At 41.3% G+C, this 18,527-nt stretch overlaps 1 protein-coding gene across 3 annotated transcripts in view; it reads left to right on the plus strand.

The window, feature by feature from the left end:
• Positions 1-17,839, plus strand: part of GANC (glucosidase alpha, neutral C) — a 49,152-nt gene extending 31,313 nt beyond the window's left edge. For all 3 annotated transcript variants that reach the window (XM_054970914.1, XM_054970911.1, XM_054970912.1), the window contains 9 exons: positions 1,351-1,452; positions 2,037-2,280; positions 4,093-4,157; positions 4,811-4,887; positions 6,939-7,013; positions 12,675-12,788; positions 13,622-13,734; positions 14,937-15,040; positions 15,813-17,839. In XM_054970914.1, the coding sequence (XP_054826889.1) occupies positions 1,351-1,452; positions 2,037-2,280; positions 4,093-4,157; positions 4,811-4,887; positions 6,939-7,013; positions 12,675-12,788; positions 13,622-13,734; positions 14,937-15,040; positions 15,813-15,931 (1,013 nt within the window). In that variant the 3' untranslated portion in view covers positions 15,932-17,839. The remainder of the gene's footprint in view (positions 1-1,350; positions 1,453-2,036; positions 2,281-4,092; positions 4,158-4,810; positions 4,888-6,938; positions 7,014-12,674; positions 12,789-13,621; positions 13,735-14,936; positions 15,041-15,812) is intronic.
• Positions 17,840-18,527: the final 688 nt, after the last annotated feature.

The raw sequence follows: 18,527 nt of genomic DNA on the forward strand, positions 1-18,527 counted from the left end.
GGTAAATTATGGGCAAAAGGCAGGGAGGGGGTGAGGATACCAGCTCCAGCCAGCCAGCTCAGCGTCAAGTGCATTATCGCTGGCAGCCGGAAAGGTGTGTGTTTGTGTGTATGCCAATCCTCGCCAAAGCAATTTTGGCGGGAGCAGGACTGTCAGATTAACAAACGTCAGCACATGGAAGTGGGTGTGTGTGTGTGTGGGAATGACGGACAGCAGATGTAGTAACATTGCAATGCATGAAATTTTTTTTAAAAAGACGTGTATTGCAATTCCCCCTAAAGCCTGAAACTGCACTGATGCTTTCCCCCCCAAAACAGTACACCAAATTGAAGCTGCCTCTGATGGTGCAGAATGCAGGAGAGCCATGCCGAGTCCATGTCGATCGGAGCGAATGCACGGAATGGCCGGTTTAAAGTGACCATGCATAAAACACATGAGTCTGCAAGGGCCAAACAAACTCCATCAGAAGTGTGGGATATAATGTCCTTCAATATCTCTGCCTTCCCAACGAGCATCACTTCCATCTTGTCTGGGTTCAATTTCAGTTTGTTTTCAGCCATTTGACCACAGCTGTCAGGCACCAACCCAAGATTTCCACTGCTTCCTGTGAGAACTTGGATAGTGAGATATAGAGTTGAGTGTCATCTGCATCAAAAGTTGGTTAAAATTTAGTAGGTCAAGTCAAGACTCTGGAGTGGCGGCATATAAATTTCCTTTAAAAATGAGGTTGCAGTCCTAAAGACACCTTCCTGAGAGTAGGCCCAATTGAATAATATGGAACTTACTATTCAGTTAGCTTATTAGGGTTGCTCTCTAAATTACCTAAGATCAGGTAAAAGTTTCTTAGAATCTCCCTGATCTTTACACTCTCACTCTGCTAACTTGCATCCGATGCATTGTAACAAAGCTAATTTTGTCTCAGCTCTGAGATTTTTAAAATGTGTCACACTTTTTCCCTTGAGTCTAAAGCTGCAGGATATACACTTTTTTTCCTTATATATAGAATAATGATGTATTGGCTGCTTCTGCCTTTAGGAGACAAGTACAGTGGCTGTGCTAGCAGTGCACAACTAATACGTAACTGTTCCAGGGCATGATACAGTTCATCATGAGTCATTCGCATTCAACTGTGGGAAACCCAACCTAGAGATTAGAACCAATTTAGGAATACAGTAACCCCATTGCTCACATTTGTGTGTGACAGTGTGGGGGTTGTTTGGGGGTTTTATAGTACTTTGTATGGTTTAGATTTGGGTATGTAAGCCATCTTACACAAGTAAGGCAGGATATAAACATTTTAATAAATCTTACTCCTTAAATATGGATAGGGTTGTGCTCTGACTTTTTTAGGTGCTGTATGGACTGGAGACAACAAAGCAGATTGGAGTTACTTGAAAATCTCCATTCCAATGTTGCTTACTATCAGTGTCGCAGGAATTTCATTCTGTGGAGGTAAGGAACACACTAGTTCAGTCTCCATCAAAGAAGGCAATGGTTTCATTTCACTGGCATCTTTTGAGAGACTTCAGACTTTTTTTTATTACTACTAGCTGTAATGGTCAGAGTGCCAGACTAAGACTGGGGAGACTCAGTTTCAAATCTTCACCTTTTGTCTGTTGCCCCAACCTGGCTCAAGTTGCTATGAAGATAAAATGGAGGAAGGAAGAACCACATACATTGCTCTAAATTCCCTGGAGGCAACACAGGATTAAAATCAATAGATAAATATATACAGAGGTTTCATGGGGTGAAGTATAACCAATCATAAAAGCGCAAATTGCCAATGATCTTTGGAAATCAAGCACCTTTGCTTTTAGATTGTATGCTTTAAATACCTTTTTAACATATCTATAACATAATTTAGCAAGAGCGTATCTCCTTTCTTTGAACTGGTTTTGGTGTTGGTAAAGAATTTGGCTTATGGTAATTTCAGTTTCATTGGTCATAGGCAATACATAAAATGGAAAAATCCAAGAGAAGCTTGCATTTTTTTCATTCCTTTTTCATAAACCAATTGCCGCTCTTCTGTAATCTAGCGGATGTAGGTGGATTTATTGGAAATCCAGACCCAGAACTACTAGTTCGATGGTATCAGGTTGGGGCACTCCAACCTTTTTTCAGAGGCCATGCAAATAGGAACACCAGGCGTCGAGAACCATGGCTGTTTGGAAAAGAGAACACAAAGATCATCAGGGAGGCTATCAAGGAGCGCTACTCCCTCCTCCCTTATCTATATTCACTCTTCTATCGAGTTCATATTGCTGCTGAACCAGTCATGAGGTATGTTTTTAGTTAAAAAGGACAATTTCTGCTTCATGTTTAAGTGTATCCTTTTAACAACGAAATAGTTGGTTATAGTTAAAAATAATAAAATTAATGATTAGATGTAAAAAATCTAGAGGAGTCAATAAAAAGTGTATTGCCATGTAGGAGTTGCTAGCACTCAAAGAAGTTAGAGGAAATACTCTTGTTCTGTTCTTTAAGGCAGTCTTTCTCAGTGGTCCAGAGAGGCCTGGGCCTATTCCAGCTTTTGACGCCCCTATCCATATTTTTTTTAAAAAAACTATGACAAATGAAGACAAAATGTAGTACTAAAGAAGAGTGAGTCAAGTTGTGAAACTGATCAAATGCAAAAAAATGAATACATTTAATTCTCATTATGGCCAAATCTGCTGATGCTTAGATCAGAACTGGAGCCATGAACAGACAAGACAGATCTTTCTACAATCCTGTTTAAAGCCCCTGGTTTACAGAAAAATCTGAACTTTTGAAAAAAATACTTTGGGGGTTGGGGATGAAAAACCCAAAACAATAGAAACAGTGCCTGTAGCTTTAAGAAACATATTCCCTCTGTGGCTGTTGCTAGGCAACCAAAATCCCCACTTTGCTGTGGAATCTTGCTGAGTGACCTTGGGTGACACACATTCTCAACCTAATCTACCTTACAAAGTATTGCCAGTTAAAGCCTTGGTTAACAGTATTGCCAGTTAAAGCCTTGGTTTCTGTTAGTAAAAGGCAGAGGGAGGGGGAAGGGTCCTCTCCAGTGCTGTTTTGGCCTTTGAAGAAGGGCTCATTAGGGATAGGCCTATCAGCAACCACATGTGACTTGAAACTACTTAAGTTCCATGACTCACACAGGCCAAGCGGCTTGCTACTGTTTAACAGCAGCCACCTCAAGAAAGCCGGTGTGGTATAGTGGTCAGAGTTTCAGACTAGGATTTGAAAGAGTCAGGTTCAAATCCCCACTTTGCTGTGGAATCTTGCTGAGTGACCTTGGGTGATTCACACATTCTCAGCCTAACCTACCTTACAGAGTTGTGAAGATAAAATGGAAGAGAATTGTGTAAGCTGCTTTCGGTTCAGTGTTGAGAAAGGTGAGATATAAATGTAGTAAATAAATAACAGCCCTGATCAGTCTAGACTGCTCAGGCAAGCCCAATCGCATCAGATTTCAGAAGCTAAGTAGTATTGGCTTTATTTAATAATTGCTTTGGAGACCAACAAGGAACCCAGGGGTATTATGCAGAGGCAGGAAATGGCAAAATCACTTCTGTTAGTGTCTTGCCTTGAAAACCCCAGCAGGACTCACTGTAAGTCAGCTGCAACTTGACAGCACTCTCCACCACCACCAAATAGTTATAGCTGAAGATGGAGGGAGTGCAGATAAAATGTAGGTTGATTTGTGAATGGAAAGGAGAGAAGGAAGAAGAGAAAGGTGAGGATATGGAGGCTGCTGGAGGGAAAGAGGAAATAGTGTGTGGAAAGGAATACAGGGGAAACAGAGGTACCCTTCACACAAGTTCTTGCAGGTTCCCCATCATGCAGCTGGACCTGGCCCAGTGAACAGGCAGTGTCTTTGAAAACCCTGTTTCTGAAAAAAGCATAAACTGTTGTATAATACTGAATAGCAGTGGATGATTGGACAAATGGCTTTTAAATGCCCAAATGAAAAACATGATTTATGTCCACAATATCAACCTCAGTGCAAAAAGAAGGTAGAAAATGCTGATCCTTAAATATTTTTCCTGAATTATAAAATACTACTCCTAGAAAAACAGAACTTTCTAGATTCAGTCTTATTTCTTTTCATAGGCCTGTCTGGGTAGAATTCCCCAAGGAGCTTAAAACGTTTAGCATAGAAGATGAGTATATGCTTGGTAAGTTTACACGCTCCTAAAATGGAGACATTTTATAAACATAACTATGATGCAATCTAAAGGTGTATTAGCTGTGTGTGGAGGACACTATATACATTCTGGGAGGGAAAAGGAAGAGATGCCACTTATTGCTTAAGATTCATCTAGATGACTTTGATTTAAGGTCACTGTTTCAGCACTTCCAACTGTTCAGATGTGGGGTTACATCAATTTACATGAGTTATTTCTAGACCCCTTGGCTGACACTGGGCTAGATTCCCATGAAGGGCACGGGAGATGTCCTCCAGAGCTTTTCTTCAGCTCCAAGTCAGTTCTGGGAGGTGACAGCAGATTATTGCCTTGGTCTCTGTGCCCTGTTTGTTGGTCTTCTGAAATGACTGGTTTGCTGCTATGCGGGGCACAATTCTGGACTGAATGGATCCAGCCAGACACCTCTTGTGTTCCCTTGTCATACTTTTGAGGAACTATAAAAACTCAGCCCACTGGGTGTAAGAAGAAATTCATTTGGCATAGTCTCCTCCTCTCTAGTAAATGAGATTCCACCACATAAGATTCTTCCAAAGGTAATATTGAACTCATAGTAGAACTATCAGCCAATTATTTAATAGTGGTAATGGTATGAGTGGAGACTTCTTCTTCCATTTATCATTCAGGAAACGCTTTGCTGGTGTATCCAGTCACTGAACCCAAAGCCACCACAGTCAGTGTTTTTCTGCCTGGCTCACAAGAGGTAAGGACAGCTGATACTTTTTAAAAAAATGTATTTCAAGACACAACTAGACACAACTAAAAATGTATTTCAAGACACAACTAGTATAGGCGGAGGCAGGGCAAAATTATACTTCTTGTGTATGTTTTTTTTTAAAAAGCTAATAGTGTGGGAGGGTGAATTTAGATCAGGGTCATGATGTTGAGTCAGAGAGTTTGTAACCCTTTCATCCTTCCCATCCACTCCAAGAACTACTTGCCTCACAGGGAAAGCATATATGTAATGGTATGTTTTCTCTCATGGGGCAAATGTTTTGGAGCGCAATTAAAATTGAAGACATTCAGCAGGAAAAAGTTTAAAATTAACTTTCCCAGAGGGACTGCTGCAGCTGCCATTAACTGTATTTTTTTTTTAAAAAAAAATGATCCCAGATCTCTGGCCATTACTTCTAGTTTGGTCTTTATACCCAAAGCTCTAGACCTATATCAAACTATTAGGCATTTCTTGTAATAGAAATGAATTTTTACTAAGTGTTTCTAAAATAGGTATAACAGAACAATCTCGAGTCCAGTAGCACCTATAACACTAACAAAATTTGTGGTAGGGTATGAGCTTTCGTGAGCCATAGCTCACTTATTCAGATATCAGAATCTGAAGATACCAGGTATCTGAAGAAGTGAGATGTGGCTCACGAAAGATCAGAGCCTACCACAAATTTTGTTAGACTTATAGGTGCTACTGAACTCTTTCTCTTTTCTACTGCTACAGACAAAGTAACACAGCTACCCATCTTGATCTGTGAATAACTGCAAAAAAATAGCAACATATCACAGTAGCAATAATTTTTTTTTAAGCCATTCATGATCTGCAGGGCTTTTTTTTCTGAGAAAAGAGGTTGTGGAACTCAGTGGTACCATATGCGCATGTGTGTGCTTACTGGACCATGTGATTACATCACTTCTGGGAAATGGTGTCATCACCCAGAGAGAGCACTCCCATGATTTGAGACTGCTCACATCCCTGCTCCAGGCCAATTTGGGCCCAATCCTGGCCATTTGGGCCCCATTTGGGCCCAATTCAGGCCCAAAACAGCCAGGATAGGGCCACTGCAGGGTGCGGGAGTGTTCCCTCACCCAGCAGTGGCCTGTTCCTGGCCATTTTGGGCCCGTTTTGGCCACTTAGCACCCAAAATGGCCAGGATCAGGCTGCTGCCATGAGGGGGAGTGTTCTCCCACCCAGCCTGAACCTGGTCATTTCGGGCCCAATTCTGGCTGTTTTGGGCCCGTATTGGCCGTATCTTGCCCGTAACAGCCATGATAGGACCACTGCCAGGTGAGGGAACATTCCCCCACCCAGCAGAGGCCCAGTCCTGGCTGTTTCAAGCCCGTTTCGGTCACTTGGGGCCAAATTTGGGCCTGAAACAGCCAGGATCAGGCTGCTGCTGGGTGAGGTAGTATTCTCCCGCCCAGCTGAGGCATGATCCTGTCTGTTTAGGCTGTTTTGGGCCCAAAATGGTCAGGATTGGGCCCCAAACGGCCACGATTAGGCCCGAAATGGCCCTGCCCAGCAGAGGCCCAATTTGGGCCCGATCCTGGCAGTTTCGGGCCCAAAACAGTCAGGAACCATGGGGCAGTTCTGAGAACTGCCGGAACACCATTCCGGAGCGTTCCAGTCTGAAAAAAGCCCTCATGATCCGAAATCTACCTGTCTCAGGAGGCAGCTCATAGGAAACCCTTCTCCTGTTAAGGTCTGTATGCAAGAGATAAGAATAGCCATGGAAAAGATCAGTGTCTTTTCTGTGGTTGCCCCAAGGCTATGAATTTAGCTCTCTGCTGGAGTGGTTGCTGCTAGGCTTTACAGGAAAGATGAGTTTAGAACAATAAGCTTTTCCATTGATTGGCGATCCTGCTGATAGTACTGCAATTTTCTATTTTATTGTTTTTGTGTGTGTTGGTATTGATGATTCAATATAGATTATGTTGTGACCAGCATGAACAAGGCAGTAAGATGTGTTATGAATGTATAAGTTGGTAATTCATACCCTTTCCTTTTTCCTATTTCTTCCAATACAGATCTGGTATGATTTTCGAAGATTTATACAGCTGGAAGGTCAAGGTACACTGAAGATCCCAGTGACATTGAATAGTGTATGTTGTTTTGACAAATGTTAAAAAACAGCAGGCTTCTTCCCAAATAGTCACCAGTGAGAATAATTAATTTAAACTAAAACTGGTAATTTAATACTGTTGGAAGGGAAAGGAAAGGAGAACAAGTTATAGTCCCAGTGTATTCTGCTGGTAGAAGAAAGCTACATTTGAAAAAGGTTTTAAGAAAGAAGGATATCTGAATACCCCATGATACCTCCTTGGAGACTTATCACTGACACTGAGTTGTGACCATATTTTTGCACCAAACAAGAAAATAACCCATCACATTTAAAAATGTGGTTATATTTTTCTTTATATCCTACCTCCCCCCTTACTACTGCTTATTCTTTATTAATTTTAAATTACTGGGAGGAGGCACTATAGTGAAGTACATGCTTTGCATACAGAAAGCCTTGGATTCAGTTCCCGGCATATCCCATTAAAAATCTCAGCAGGTATGAGGGAAAGCCTTTCTCTCCCTGAAAAACCAGTGAGGTGCTGCCAGTCAGATAGACAGTAGCTAGATGATCCAATGAACTGACACTGTATAAGCAGGTTTTATAAGTACCAGTAAACACTGCTGCCCACTAAAGATAAAAGGAGGTTACTGTATAAAGTGAAACAGTGGTGTCTAGACAGTCGGACTGTTTTTATTTTTATTTTATTTATGTCATTTATAGTCCACATTTTTCACTGAAACTCAAGGCGGATTACACAATATGAGATTAGTACAATCAGTATCAAGTACATTTCAATACAGTATCAAGGACATTTAATAAACAATACTATAGGGTAAATAGATACAAGTTTAAAAGACATAATATTAGCAAGAATCCAATACAGAGTAGAAAAAATACTGAAGCAGAACATAATCAGTTCTAGAACTAACATTAGACAACATGGAGCACTGGTGGTACATAGGAATACATATTTAAAGCAGCAGATAATATGTAAGGCAATATAGTGATGAAGTCTATGGTCCCTAACTCATTAGTGAAGCATCTGAGACCCTTCCCTACAATATAGCCCTCCCATTTGAGTAAAAAGCCTTTTTGAATAGTTCGGTTTTGCATCGTTTACGAAAAGCCAGGAGAGTGGGGGCTCTTCTGATTTCCTCAGGCAGGTCATTCCACAGGATGGGGCCACCACAGAGAAAGCCCGTGTATGGGCTGCTGCTGGCTTCACCTGTGTGCAGCCTGGCACCTGCAGGAGACCCTGTTCAGATGAGCAAAGATGCCGTGGAAGAACATAGGGTGGGAGGCGGTCCTGTAGGTTTGCCGGACCAAAGCCATGAAGAACTTTGTATGTAATAACTAATATCTTGAACTGAGCATGGTAACTGATGAGTAGCCAATGGAGCAACTGTAGCATGGGAGTGATGTTCATGCTCCTGCTCGCTCCTGATAACAGTCGAGCTGCAGCATTTTGCACTAATTGGAGCCTCCTAATTAACTTAGATGGGAGTCCTATGTATAGAGCATTACAATAGTCAAGCCTTGATGTTACCATAGCATGGATCCAAGTGGCCAGGTCAGCTGTGTCAAGATAAGAAGCCATCTTCCAGGCTAGAGTGAGGTTGTAGTAAGCATTTTTTGCCACAGCCTTAACTTGTTTTTCTAGTAATAACACTGGATCCAGTATAACCCCTAGGTTCTTAACTGAGTCTGCAAGGGTCAGACCAACTCCCATCGAAAGTGGGGAGTACAATGTCCTTCAAGATCTCTGCCTTCCCAACAAGCATCACTTCAGTCTTGTCTGGGTTCAGTTTCAATTTGTTGTTCTTCAACCATTTCACCACAGCTGTCAGGCAGTGATCTAAGATTTCCACTGCATCCTGTGGGGACCTGGATAGTGAGATACAGAGTTGGGTGTCATCTGCTTACTGATGACATCCAACTCCATAGCTGCGAATGAGTTCTCCTAAAGGTTTTACGTAGAGGTTGAATAACATGGGAGATAAGATTGCGCCCTGTGGAACCCCACAAGATAGTAGTTCCCATTCTGGAGATAATTGATCTCCAACAGCCACCTTTTGAGTCTGCTCCAAGAGAAACAATTTAAACCAGTCCAGGGCACATCCTTTGATGCCCACTTCTGTTTCTAAATGCCTCAACAGGATGGCATGGTCTACTGTGTCAAAGGCTGCAGATAGATCCAATAGAAGCAATAAGGAGGCATGGCTTTTATCTATATTCAGACAGAGATCATCCACTAATGCTACTAGTGCTGTCTCTGTCCCATGCCCTGGTCTGAAACCTGACTGGAAAGGGTCCAGAGTGCTAGAGTTATCCAAGAAGGTCTGGAGTTCGTCAGCTGCTGCTCTCTCAATCACTTTGCCCAGAAAGGGCAGATTAGAGACTGGGCGATAATTGGCCACATCATTTTTGTCTAGGGATGATTTTTTAAGTAGCGGATGGATAACCGCCTGTTTGAGCTGCTGGGGAAAGCTGCCCTGAGTTCGTGATTGATTTACAATAGACTAGTATCTAGGAGAACCAGATTCAAATCACTGCTTGGCCATGGAAGCGTGCAGTCTGTCCATCCGTCCGTCCGTCCAGCTTTCTCACTGAGGCTCAAGGCAGATTACGATCAACAGCTAAGACATTCAGTACAATCAACAGCTACGACAATCAATGAACACATTTGAAAACATGGATAAATAAAGATGAAACATTACTGAAAGAAAGCTGAGAAATTAAACATTACATATTTAATGATGTGGAAACTGCCCTGTAGGAGCATATCTTCATCAAGAGTCTCTATCAAGTAGTATATAGTCCCTCTTCCTTTTCCAAAGGATCTTTCTGAGCCATTTCTTAAACCACAAACCTGATTATCTGAGTAAAAAAGCCCTTCTGAATAATTCAGTTTTGTGTCATTTGCAGAAATCAAGAGAGAGAGAGAGCTTTCCTGACCTCTTCAGGAAGGCTATTCCATAAGGTGGAAGCCACCAAAGAGAATGTGCATATACAGGCACCTGTTGATGTAGCCTAACTGCAGGGTGCTTTCTGCAGAAGACCCTGTTCATATGAATAAAGCTGCCATGGCAGAGCATAGGGAGACAGGGATCCTGCAGATATGAGAGACCAGGGCTATGAAGAGCTTTGTATGTGAAAATCAAAACCTTGAATTGAGGCCAGTAACTGATGGGTAGCCAGTGGAGTGACTGCAGAATAGGAGTAATATGTATGCTCTGCCTAGCTCCTAATAATAAACTAGCTGTGGCATTCTGTACCAGACGGAGTCTCCGAGTTGAATTTGAGTTGACCTGTGTAAAGTGCATTACTGTAGTCTAGTCTTGAATCCTGGTGGCCATATTGGCTGTGTCAAGATACTCGGCCATCTTCCAGGCTAGTTTGAATTGAGAGAAGGCCCTTTTTGCAGTTGTATTTACTTACTTCTCTAGCAGCAGTGCTGGATCCAGAATAACCCCTAATGTCTTAACTGAGTCAGCCAGGGTCATCTGAGCCCCACTGAAAGTGGGACGCACAGCCTTCTTCAAGATCTCTGCTTTCCCAACCAGCATCATTTCTGTTTTCAATTTCAGTTTGTTTCCTTTCAGCCATTTGGCCCCAGGAAGTGACTCAGGACCTCTCCAGCATCAGCTGGGGATTTGGATAGTTAGATACAGAGCTGGGCATTATCTGCATACTGATGACATCATAACCTCAAAAATGCTGTCCTTGGTATCCTTAGATTTTATAGGAAGAGAGAAAGTTGTCTGATCTCCAACCCTGGAAAGTTATAAAATGAAATTAGCTTCTATATGCAACAGCAATCTGGGGCTCTGGAAATCTCCAGTATTTAGAAGTTGCTCAAAATAAATTTACCCACCTACTGTTGGCTGCTGCTCCTCCACCATCTTCAGCTACGGTTAGAGCAGAATTATCTCTACCCTCAATAACAACCTTAGTTTATAAAGCAGCCATTAACTATTGGATGAAAATCATTTTTTGCAGATCTCTAGGCTTTTAACCCTGGCATATGGGGAGATGAAGGATGATGCAGTTGTGTTTTGAGATTAGTGGCTAGCTTGGCTTCTAAGAAGAATACTTGAGGATCCTTGGCCTCTGTGCTAACAAAACAAAGATTGTTAGACCACAGTACTCAAACTGATGCTGGACTAGTAGGCACCTTGAGAACAACTCTACTCTATAGGCAATTACATCCTTCTCCCCTGACTCTTCCAATGTACTTTACTGACATAATGAATTATGAGCACAGAAATACCTTCACTTAGACTGGAGTAACTCTGCTTAGGATTACACTTGGAAGACCAATGGGATTCCATATGGCAAAAGAGTCTGCTCCTGTGTCCCATATCACATCCCAGTGTCCAAGATTTGAGGATAAGTACAATAGATTTTTTTTAAGGACCATTATATCACGTTTCCCAGGAAAGTCAGACCAGGAGAAAGTAATTTTATTATTGGCAGATAGGGACAAATCCATTATTCTTGAAATAGCAAGGTTTGACACCATATTAATAAAGGTAGATGATGAGGCATGCTGATGCAAGCATGGTTGACCGGTACACAAACTGCTGTACTCTGGATCATTAGCTTTTGGATTGTATCGTGTTTTTATTATGAGATACTGTAAATGGTTAATCTGTATTTTAAACTTTTCTATCAAAATGTCCAGAATTTTTTAAAAAATTATCTTGATGTATATTTTACTTTATCTTGTACTATCACAATGGCTTTCTGCCAACACAGTAAATAATAATGAATGAATTGATGACATCCTTCCATAGCTATGAATGATTTATCCTAAAGGCTTTATACAGAGGTTGAACAACATGGGGGATATGATTGTGCCCTGTAGAACCCCACTAGATAATTCCCACTCTGAAGACAGCTGGTCACCAACAGCAACCCTTTGAGTCCATTCCATGAGGAACAATTTAACCAGTCTAAGGCACAACCCCTGATGTGTATTTCTACCTCCAAATGCCTCAACAGGATGGCATGGTTTACTGTATCAAAGGCTGCAGATAGATCCAATAAGAGTAACAAAGATATGTGGCCTTTGTCTATATTTAGACAGAGATCATCACCTAAAGCCACCGGAATCATCTCCATCCCATAGCCTGCCTAAAACCAGACTAAAGGGGTCCAGAGTACAAGAGTTATCTAAGAAGACCTGGAGTTGGTCAGCTATTAACTCTCTCAGTCTCTTTGCCCAGAACATAATTACATTCCAGGATTGATCATTGCTATTGCTTTCATTTTTTTCAAAAGCTTTTAAACCAAAAAATAAAAGAATAAACTGATAAAGCACAAGTGCTATGGCAGTTTTACATAGGATTGTGAAGGAACACGAGAGTGTGGTGTATGATTATCTGATTTTAGCATATTCTGAATTGATATACAGCTGATACTGCTCTCTTAATGTCACAGAATCCACCTATGTCTGTTGTACCTCAACATAATGCGTCTTTGTACCAGCTACATGACTTATACCCCCACTTACTTTCCTGTAATATAAGGCATCTGCACAATTGACCCTGGTTAGCTATTTCAGAAAAATATGGCCTGTTTTTAGTAGCATAACAGAAGTTACAGAGAGGCAAGCTAATGAATCATGTTTTCTTGTCTGATCTCATTCAAAGGCGGCCTATTATATTTTAAGATATATTCTGTACTCTGCTGTTTTCAGATTCCTGTGATTCAGCGTGGGGGAACTGTTATACCACTAAAGACTTCTGTAGAAAAATCTACAGAATGGATGGCAGATGTTCCTTATGAACTCCATGCTGCCCTAGATTATAAGGTACTCTGAAATTTATATTTTATACTTATTATTTATTTAATTTTTATATCCATTTTATAATCTTTTATCTTTTTTATCTCTCAGTTTTGGTGGCATCATGTCATGAACTCCTTTTTCCTCCTTTTAGCAGAAAGGATGGCTTTCTAAAGGTCTTCCATCCTGGGCAACAACCAAACTGAAAACAGAGTGACCTAGATTTTGTAATAGAGAAATGTACATGTACTTAATACCACCTTTACTTTTTAGTTCTGTGTTCTCAATGCCCCAAAGAAAGAGAGCTATAAGTGGACCAACTATTTCAATACAATTCATTTATGTCTGGTAATACCTATATTTGGGGGGGGGGTTCAAATTCTAAAAAGAAAACTGAGCAAGACAATTTCATATTTTTGGGATTCCTACACAGAGACCATCTGTTAATTTCTGCATTGTAATTAATTTATTCCAGTTTGACTTTCCTGGTCACAAGTACCAAAGGGTAACAAAGACCTTTCCACATTCCTGCCTTCAGCATAGGACTTCCTTCTCCTTGTATCTCCCAGGAGCAACATCTTTAGCAAAGCTTTCTTTAGCCTTTCTTTACGGGCACATCTCCTGCTAGCTGACTGTTAACTTTCACATTCTTGCCCACCACCCATTTTAATGTGAGGAAGGATTCAATTATGCTTTTCAGCATCCTACCTTGTGCTGGTCTTTTTAGAGACACTGGCTTGGACCCTGCCAAAGTTATTACATCCCCACTCCTGCCACAGCCCAGGCTGACATTTTATTATTCTTTTAATTTTGTTTAAACTTTGCAGAATTCTGTTAACTGTGTTTAACCTGCCATCTAGGAGTATGCAACAGGTGAGTTGTACCTGGATGATGGCCATTCCTTCCGCTATCTCCATGAGAAGCAGTTCCTGCTCAGGAAGTTCACCTTCCATGAAAATGTCTTCTCATCCAGGTAATATGCACTGGAAGGAGGGAGGTGCAGAAGCAAAAGGTGTTCAGCATCCAAGGCTGATAGGCTTGTTCTGGAAATTCAGTACATCAGTGACATGCAAGTGGAGGTGGAAGGGAAGACAGTGAGGCTCCTGGTATCTTTTTCATATTCTTAAGAGCTCTTGAAGATGTCCTGCTTCCCTAGCTTCAGTGCAGTGTTGCACTGGCAAAACTTGTTAGTAAAGACAAACTCAGCTCTGCTGCGCACACTGGCACAGAAGAGCAATTTATCATAGACCTGGTGTGAGGCATAGTGGCAAAGAGAGTATGCTGCCGACCTGGACAGCTCCACTCTCATCCATCTGCCCTGAGCTTGCCAGGGGATCTCAGTAAGCCATGCTATTTCAACTCCTGCCTCCCCATCATACAATATGAGATTAAAAATACCAACTTGAGTTAAAAAGTTGTTGTAAGTAGTTCTAAGATAAGTTCTTTGAAAACACTAAGGCAGGCACTAATATAGAAATGATGATTTGTTATTATTAATACACTCAGTGTATGTGATTCATCCTATTAAGATCTTAACTATGTTACACTCTTTCCAACAAGGTAAAGTTTTTGAAGTGTGGAGAGAACTGTTCTTATGATGGGTGAACACACATGAGTATGCCTTAGTTTGCCTCAATTTATACTTGTGCGTAAAATGAGAGTCTAAAATACAACCCCACCTCCAATCTTACCTAATAATGGGACAGAGGCAGTGGTGGCAGTGAGGTATCCTCTGTTCTTCATTCTCTTTTTCCCCCACTCCACCTTGCCAAAACTTGGCCACAAGGAAGCCTGGGAAGCCCCACTCAGAGCAGTGAACAAAGTCAGCATTGTTATTATCCCCACAATACAGCTGGGGAGCTGCAGCTGAGAGGACTGGCTTACCCAAGGCTACCTGCTGAGCTCATAGCAGTAGTGGAATTTGAACCACCAGAGTGCTGACTTACAGCCTGACCAGTTCACTACTGTGCTGCCCTATTATTGCATGCAGCTAAAAATGGTGCATTCTAATGGCACCAGAAGCAGTTTCACTGCTGCCAGAACCTCTTTCCTCACAGAATTTGCCTTGCACTAATAAATGATCCTTGATGGAAAGGTTCACTGAAGAGCATGTATACAATACAAGGAGCAGTAGAACTGATGCATAACGCAGGTTTGTCTCTTCCTTCTCCCAAGGTGTGCAGATGAGAATGGCCAGTTCCATTCAAAATGTGTAGTTGAACAAATACTGATTTTGGGACTTAAAAAACAACCTTCTTCTGTGATTGCCAGGATCCATGGTAAGAAAGAAAGCTGTTGTTTTTAAGTATTGCTGAAATGGTAGTATGTTTATGAAACAAGAGAACTTGTTGATCTAGCTAGTTAATTAAGTTCCGCTTGCAAAGCAGGCATATAATTAACGTTTAATACTATTTAATAATACTGCCCCACAGTTAATATTCTCTCTGTGAAGCTGTAGGCCACGTCCAGGTGGCAGTTTCTGTGCTCCAGTTTGCACATGGTAAATGTCAGCTAGGAGCACAACAAATACCCTGAGGAAACTTTGGTACCTCTGCCCCCTAGAAACCTCCTTCCCTCACTGCAGAGAGCCAGCTGGGCAATAATCACTTGATCAGCTTACATCCCAGAAATGTAAGCTGCAGAGACTGGGATAACTGAAAGAGCACTTTAGCAAGACCTATTTCAGATGCTGTTATAGTAGTATGGTTGCCTCCAGAAGCCCAAATCACAAGGATATTTTTGTCTCCACTTACTGACTTGGTTACATTCAGTTCAAATCACTTGGGAGTTGCTTGACTGAAGTGACTAATTATTTGGAGAAGTACTTATGCAGTACAGTTTCCTGCCAACAACCATACTAGCAGGATAACAAGTGAAAAACCAGAGAATGGGGGTGGACATTGCCCATTCTAGATGATACGAGTAAGTCTTAAGGATCTTGCCCTGCAGCCAAGGGGGTTCGGTAGAGTTTTTCTCTTAACAACCTTATAATACTCGTGTGTAACTTCACTAAATGTAAAATTGAATTTAATCTGTTTGTTTTTAATTCAGATAAAAAAGTCAAAGCAGTGGCTTTCACCTATGATGCCAAGAGCTCCGTATTGACCCTTAAAAAGCTTTCATTAAATGTTAGCATTGATTGGGATATTGAAATAAAAGTGAGAAGTTAAACTGAGGCTTCAGAGAGGTGTATGAAATAATAGCTTGGAAATTTCCACCAACTGAAGGATTTCTGTCTGCAAAGCGCAATTTCCCTGCTTCTCCCCTACAGCTGCCCCCTGAAATATTGCTCCTGCAAGACGGAGACTCCCTTCAGGAGCACCTTCTTTTGTACACATGAAGCTGCCTTATAAAACTGTTTCTAATCAGAATACTCTCTACTCTTGACTGGCAGCATTTCTCAGAGTCTGTCACATAAATTATTACATATGTATGTATGGTCACCAAGTTGCAGCTGATTTCTGGAGACCCCAGCAAGGGGTCCCTACTTAGCTTCCAAGATCTGATGAGACCTGGCTTATACATGCAGCCTTCCCTCCCCATCATCTACTGCCTGATCCTTTTAACTGGAGATTCCACGACTTGGATATAGGACTTGTCTGCGTGCAAGGCAGATTAACAATGAACTGCAACACTTTCCCCAGCATGGTGAGGGGGGAGTCATAGGTCATCAGTGAGAAGGAAGAATTGGCAAAAATCACCTGCCCCATCTGTCAGCAGAAGTGCTCTGCAGCATCCAACCCAAAGGTTCGGGATGACTTAGCTTGGAATTTAATTGGACCTTCTTTAAATAGACAAAAGTTGCATACTCAAAGGCTGGACTTCTATAGGTTTCTATTAAATGAATTCATCAAGATGCAAAATATTTCCATGAGTGACAACGTGCTGCTGCGACTTGAATGTTTGTACAAGTATGTTCCTGACATAAAATCTGTGGGCTTGTGTAAACAGTGGCAGTTGGTGAAAGATTAAGAGACGCAACATTTATGGATGCTGCCTAGATTAATAGTGTGCCAACAGAGTGTTGCAAGACTGAGATTCCCACAACAGGAACCTCACCAGCTATGGATCTAGTGTCTCTAACATGTAGCTTCTGAGAAGGAATATACATGACATAAAGCAAGCAGATAGATTCGGGTGACTATACCATGATGCCGTGTCCGCGGAGATGGTTCAAACAACCGGACTTCACAGGAATGTGCCCCAGAACTGTGTACAAGTATAATCATAATGTATAGGTGGCACCCTCTCTCAGTCCCCGTCCTGAAAATAATCATTTGAAGATCCTAAAATGCTTCCGTGTGAGCCAACTAGGACACTGAATTCAGCAAGGCCCTGATGTGGAGCCGATGCTAACAGTTCTGAAACAGAAGGAAGTCTGAAAGAGCATGATCCTAACAGTTTCAAGGACATGAGCCAATCTATAAGGAGCATTCTAGCTGCTGTTTTGGGGAAACCAGGAAGATGTTACAAGAACACAGATATGTTCCTCGAGGAGTGAAATTGGGTGCCAAAGGAAACAAAAAGCATAGAGAAATGTATCCATGCCTCTAACTCCCACCTCTCATACTATTCCAATAATTGTCCTGCTCATAGGAAAGGTAGAAAAGGTTCAGGAGTGGGTAGGCTCATTTCTTTCAGGGTCGGCTTGCCTTCCAAGTCCTGTCCTGGTCATTGAGCTTCTAATAGGTAAAGTTGCTTAGCAATATTGCAAAATTCAGAAACCTGGCTTTCAGTAAGAATGATGGGGAGGGTGTTAGGGTGACAAATGCTATTTGTAATTAAAATGGCTTCAGCTTCAGTGGATGGAGTTTTTGCTTTTATTTTTGAGCTGACTGAATTATTTTACAGGATTTTTTATTGTCTTTGTAAGGCTTAATGCTTCATCTCTTCACTGCCCATCTGCCCTCTACTAAGGACAGTTTAACAGAGCCTGAGCAGAAGATTAATTATTCCCTATTCATTTATCCAATACAATTTATCCATATACATTTATCCATATACAGTTTTCTGTAACTATATATTTCTCCCATTTCCTTTTGGTTGCTTTTGGTAGTTTACTGTTCAAATTTACTCAATAAACCATTTAATTTGTATCAAGCCCTTGAGTCTATCTTTGTACTGACAGTTGTCCTTACCTCCTGCAATGATAAAGGATCTAGATTAACAAGACTTTGCTGAGGGTGGCTGTACGCTAAATTTTCCCTTACAATTCTGTGCAACAGCATATGGAATTAGCTATGATTTCTTGCTTTCACATGATATTTTTCTCCATATTACAAAAGCAGAGTTTTCTCATCCAGGAGGGAAATTAAAGTTGGCCGTAATTTCTTTCACTGGTGTTTCCCTTTTAACAGCAAACCAAAGAAGACACATAATGAATTTTGAATGGGTTGCTTGTTGGAAATAGAGGACTGTGCACTACTATTCCTTTGTACAAAGCATGCTTATGCTTCAGAAGGAGCAGTAGCAAAGTTAGATAGGTTAGTTCTTGTATCATCCTCCTGCTGTTCTTTCAGTAAGTGATGTTCCGTTGTTGTCCAGAACATTGTAGCATGTACAACATAATAGATGACCCTTACTTTAGAATACTTTGGCACCGCTGAATTCCATAATATCCCTTCATTTTCATGTTTTGAGCCTGAAGAAGGTGAGAGGGTATTGCTCTTACTCTTGCAGTTGATATACAAGCAAATTGACTAAGTTCGTGAAGATCTAGTGTTCTTTTAAATTTTATGACTTCCTCCATTAACTGGTCTTATATGC

This window comes from Eublepharis macularius, chromosome 2 (assembly GCF_028583425.1).
Source record: "Eublepharis macularius isolate TG4126 chromosome 2, MPM_Emac_v1.0, whole genome shotgun sequence".
Taxonomy (NCBI): Eukaryota; Metazoa; Chordata; class Lepidosauria; order Squamata; family Eublepharidae; genus Eublepharis; species Eublepharis macularius.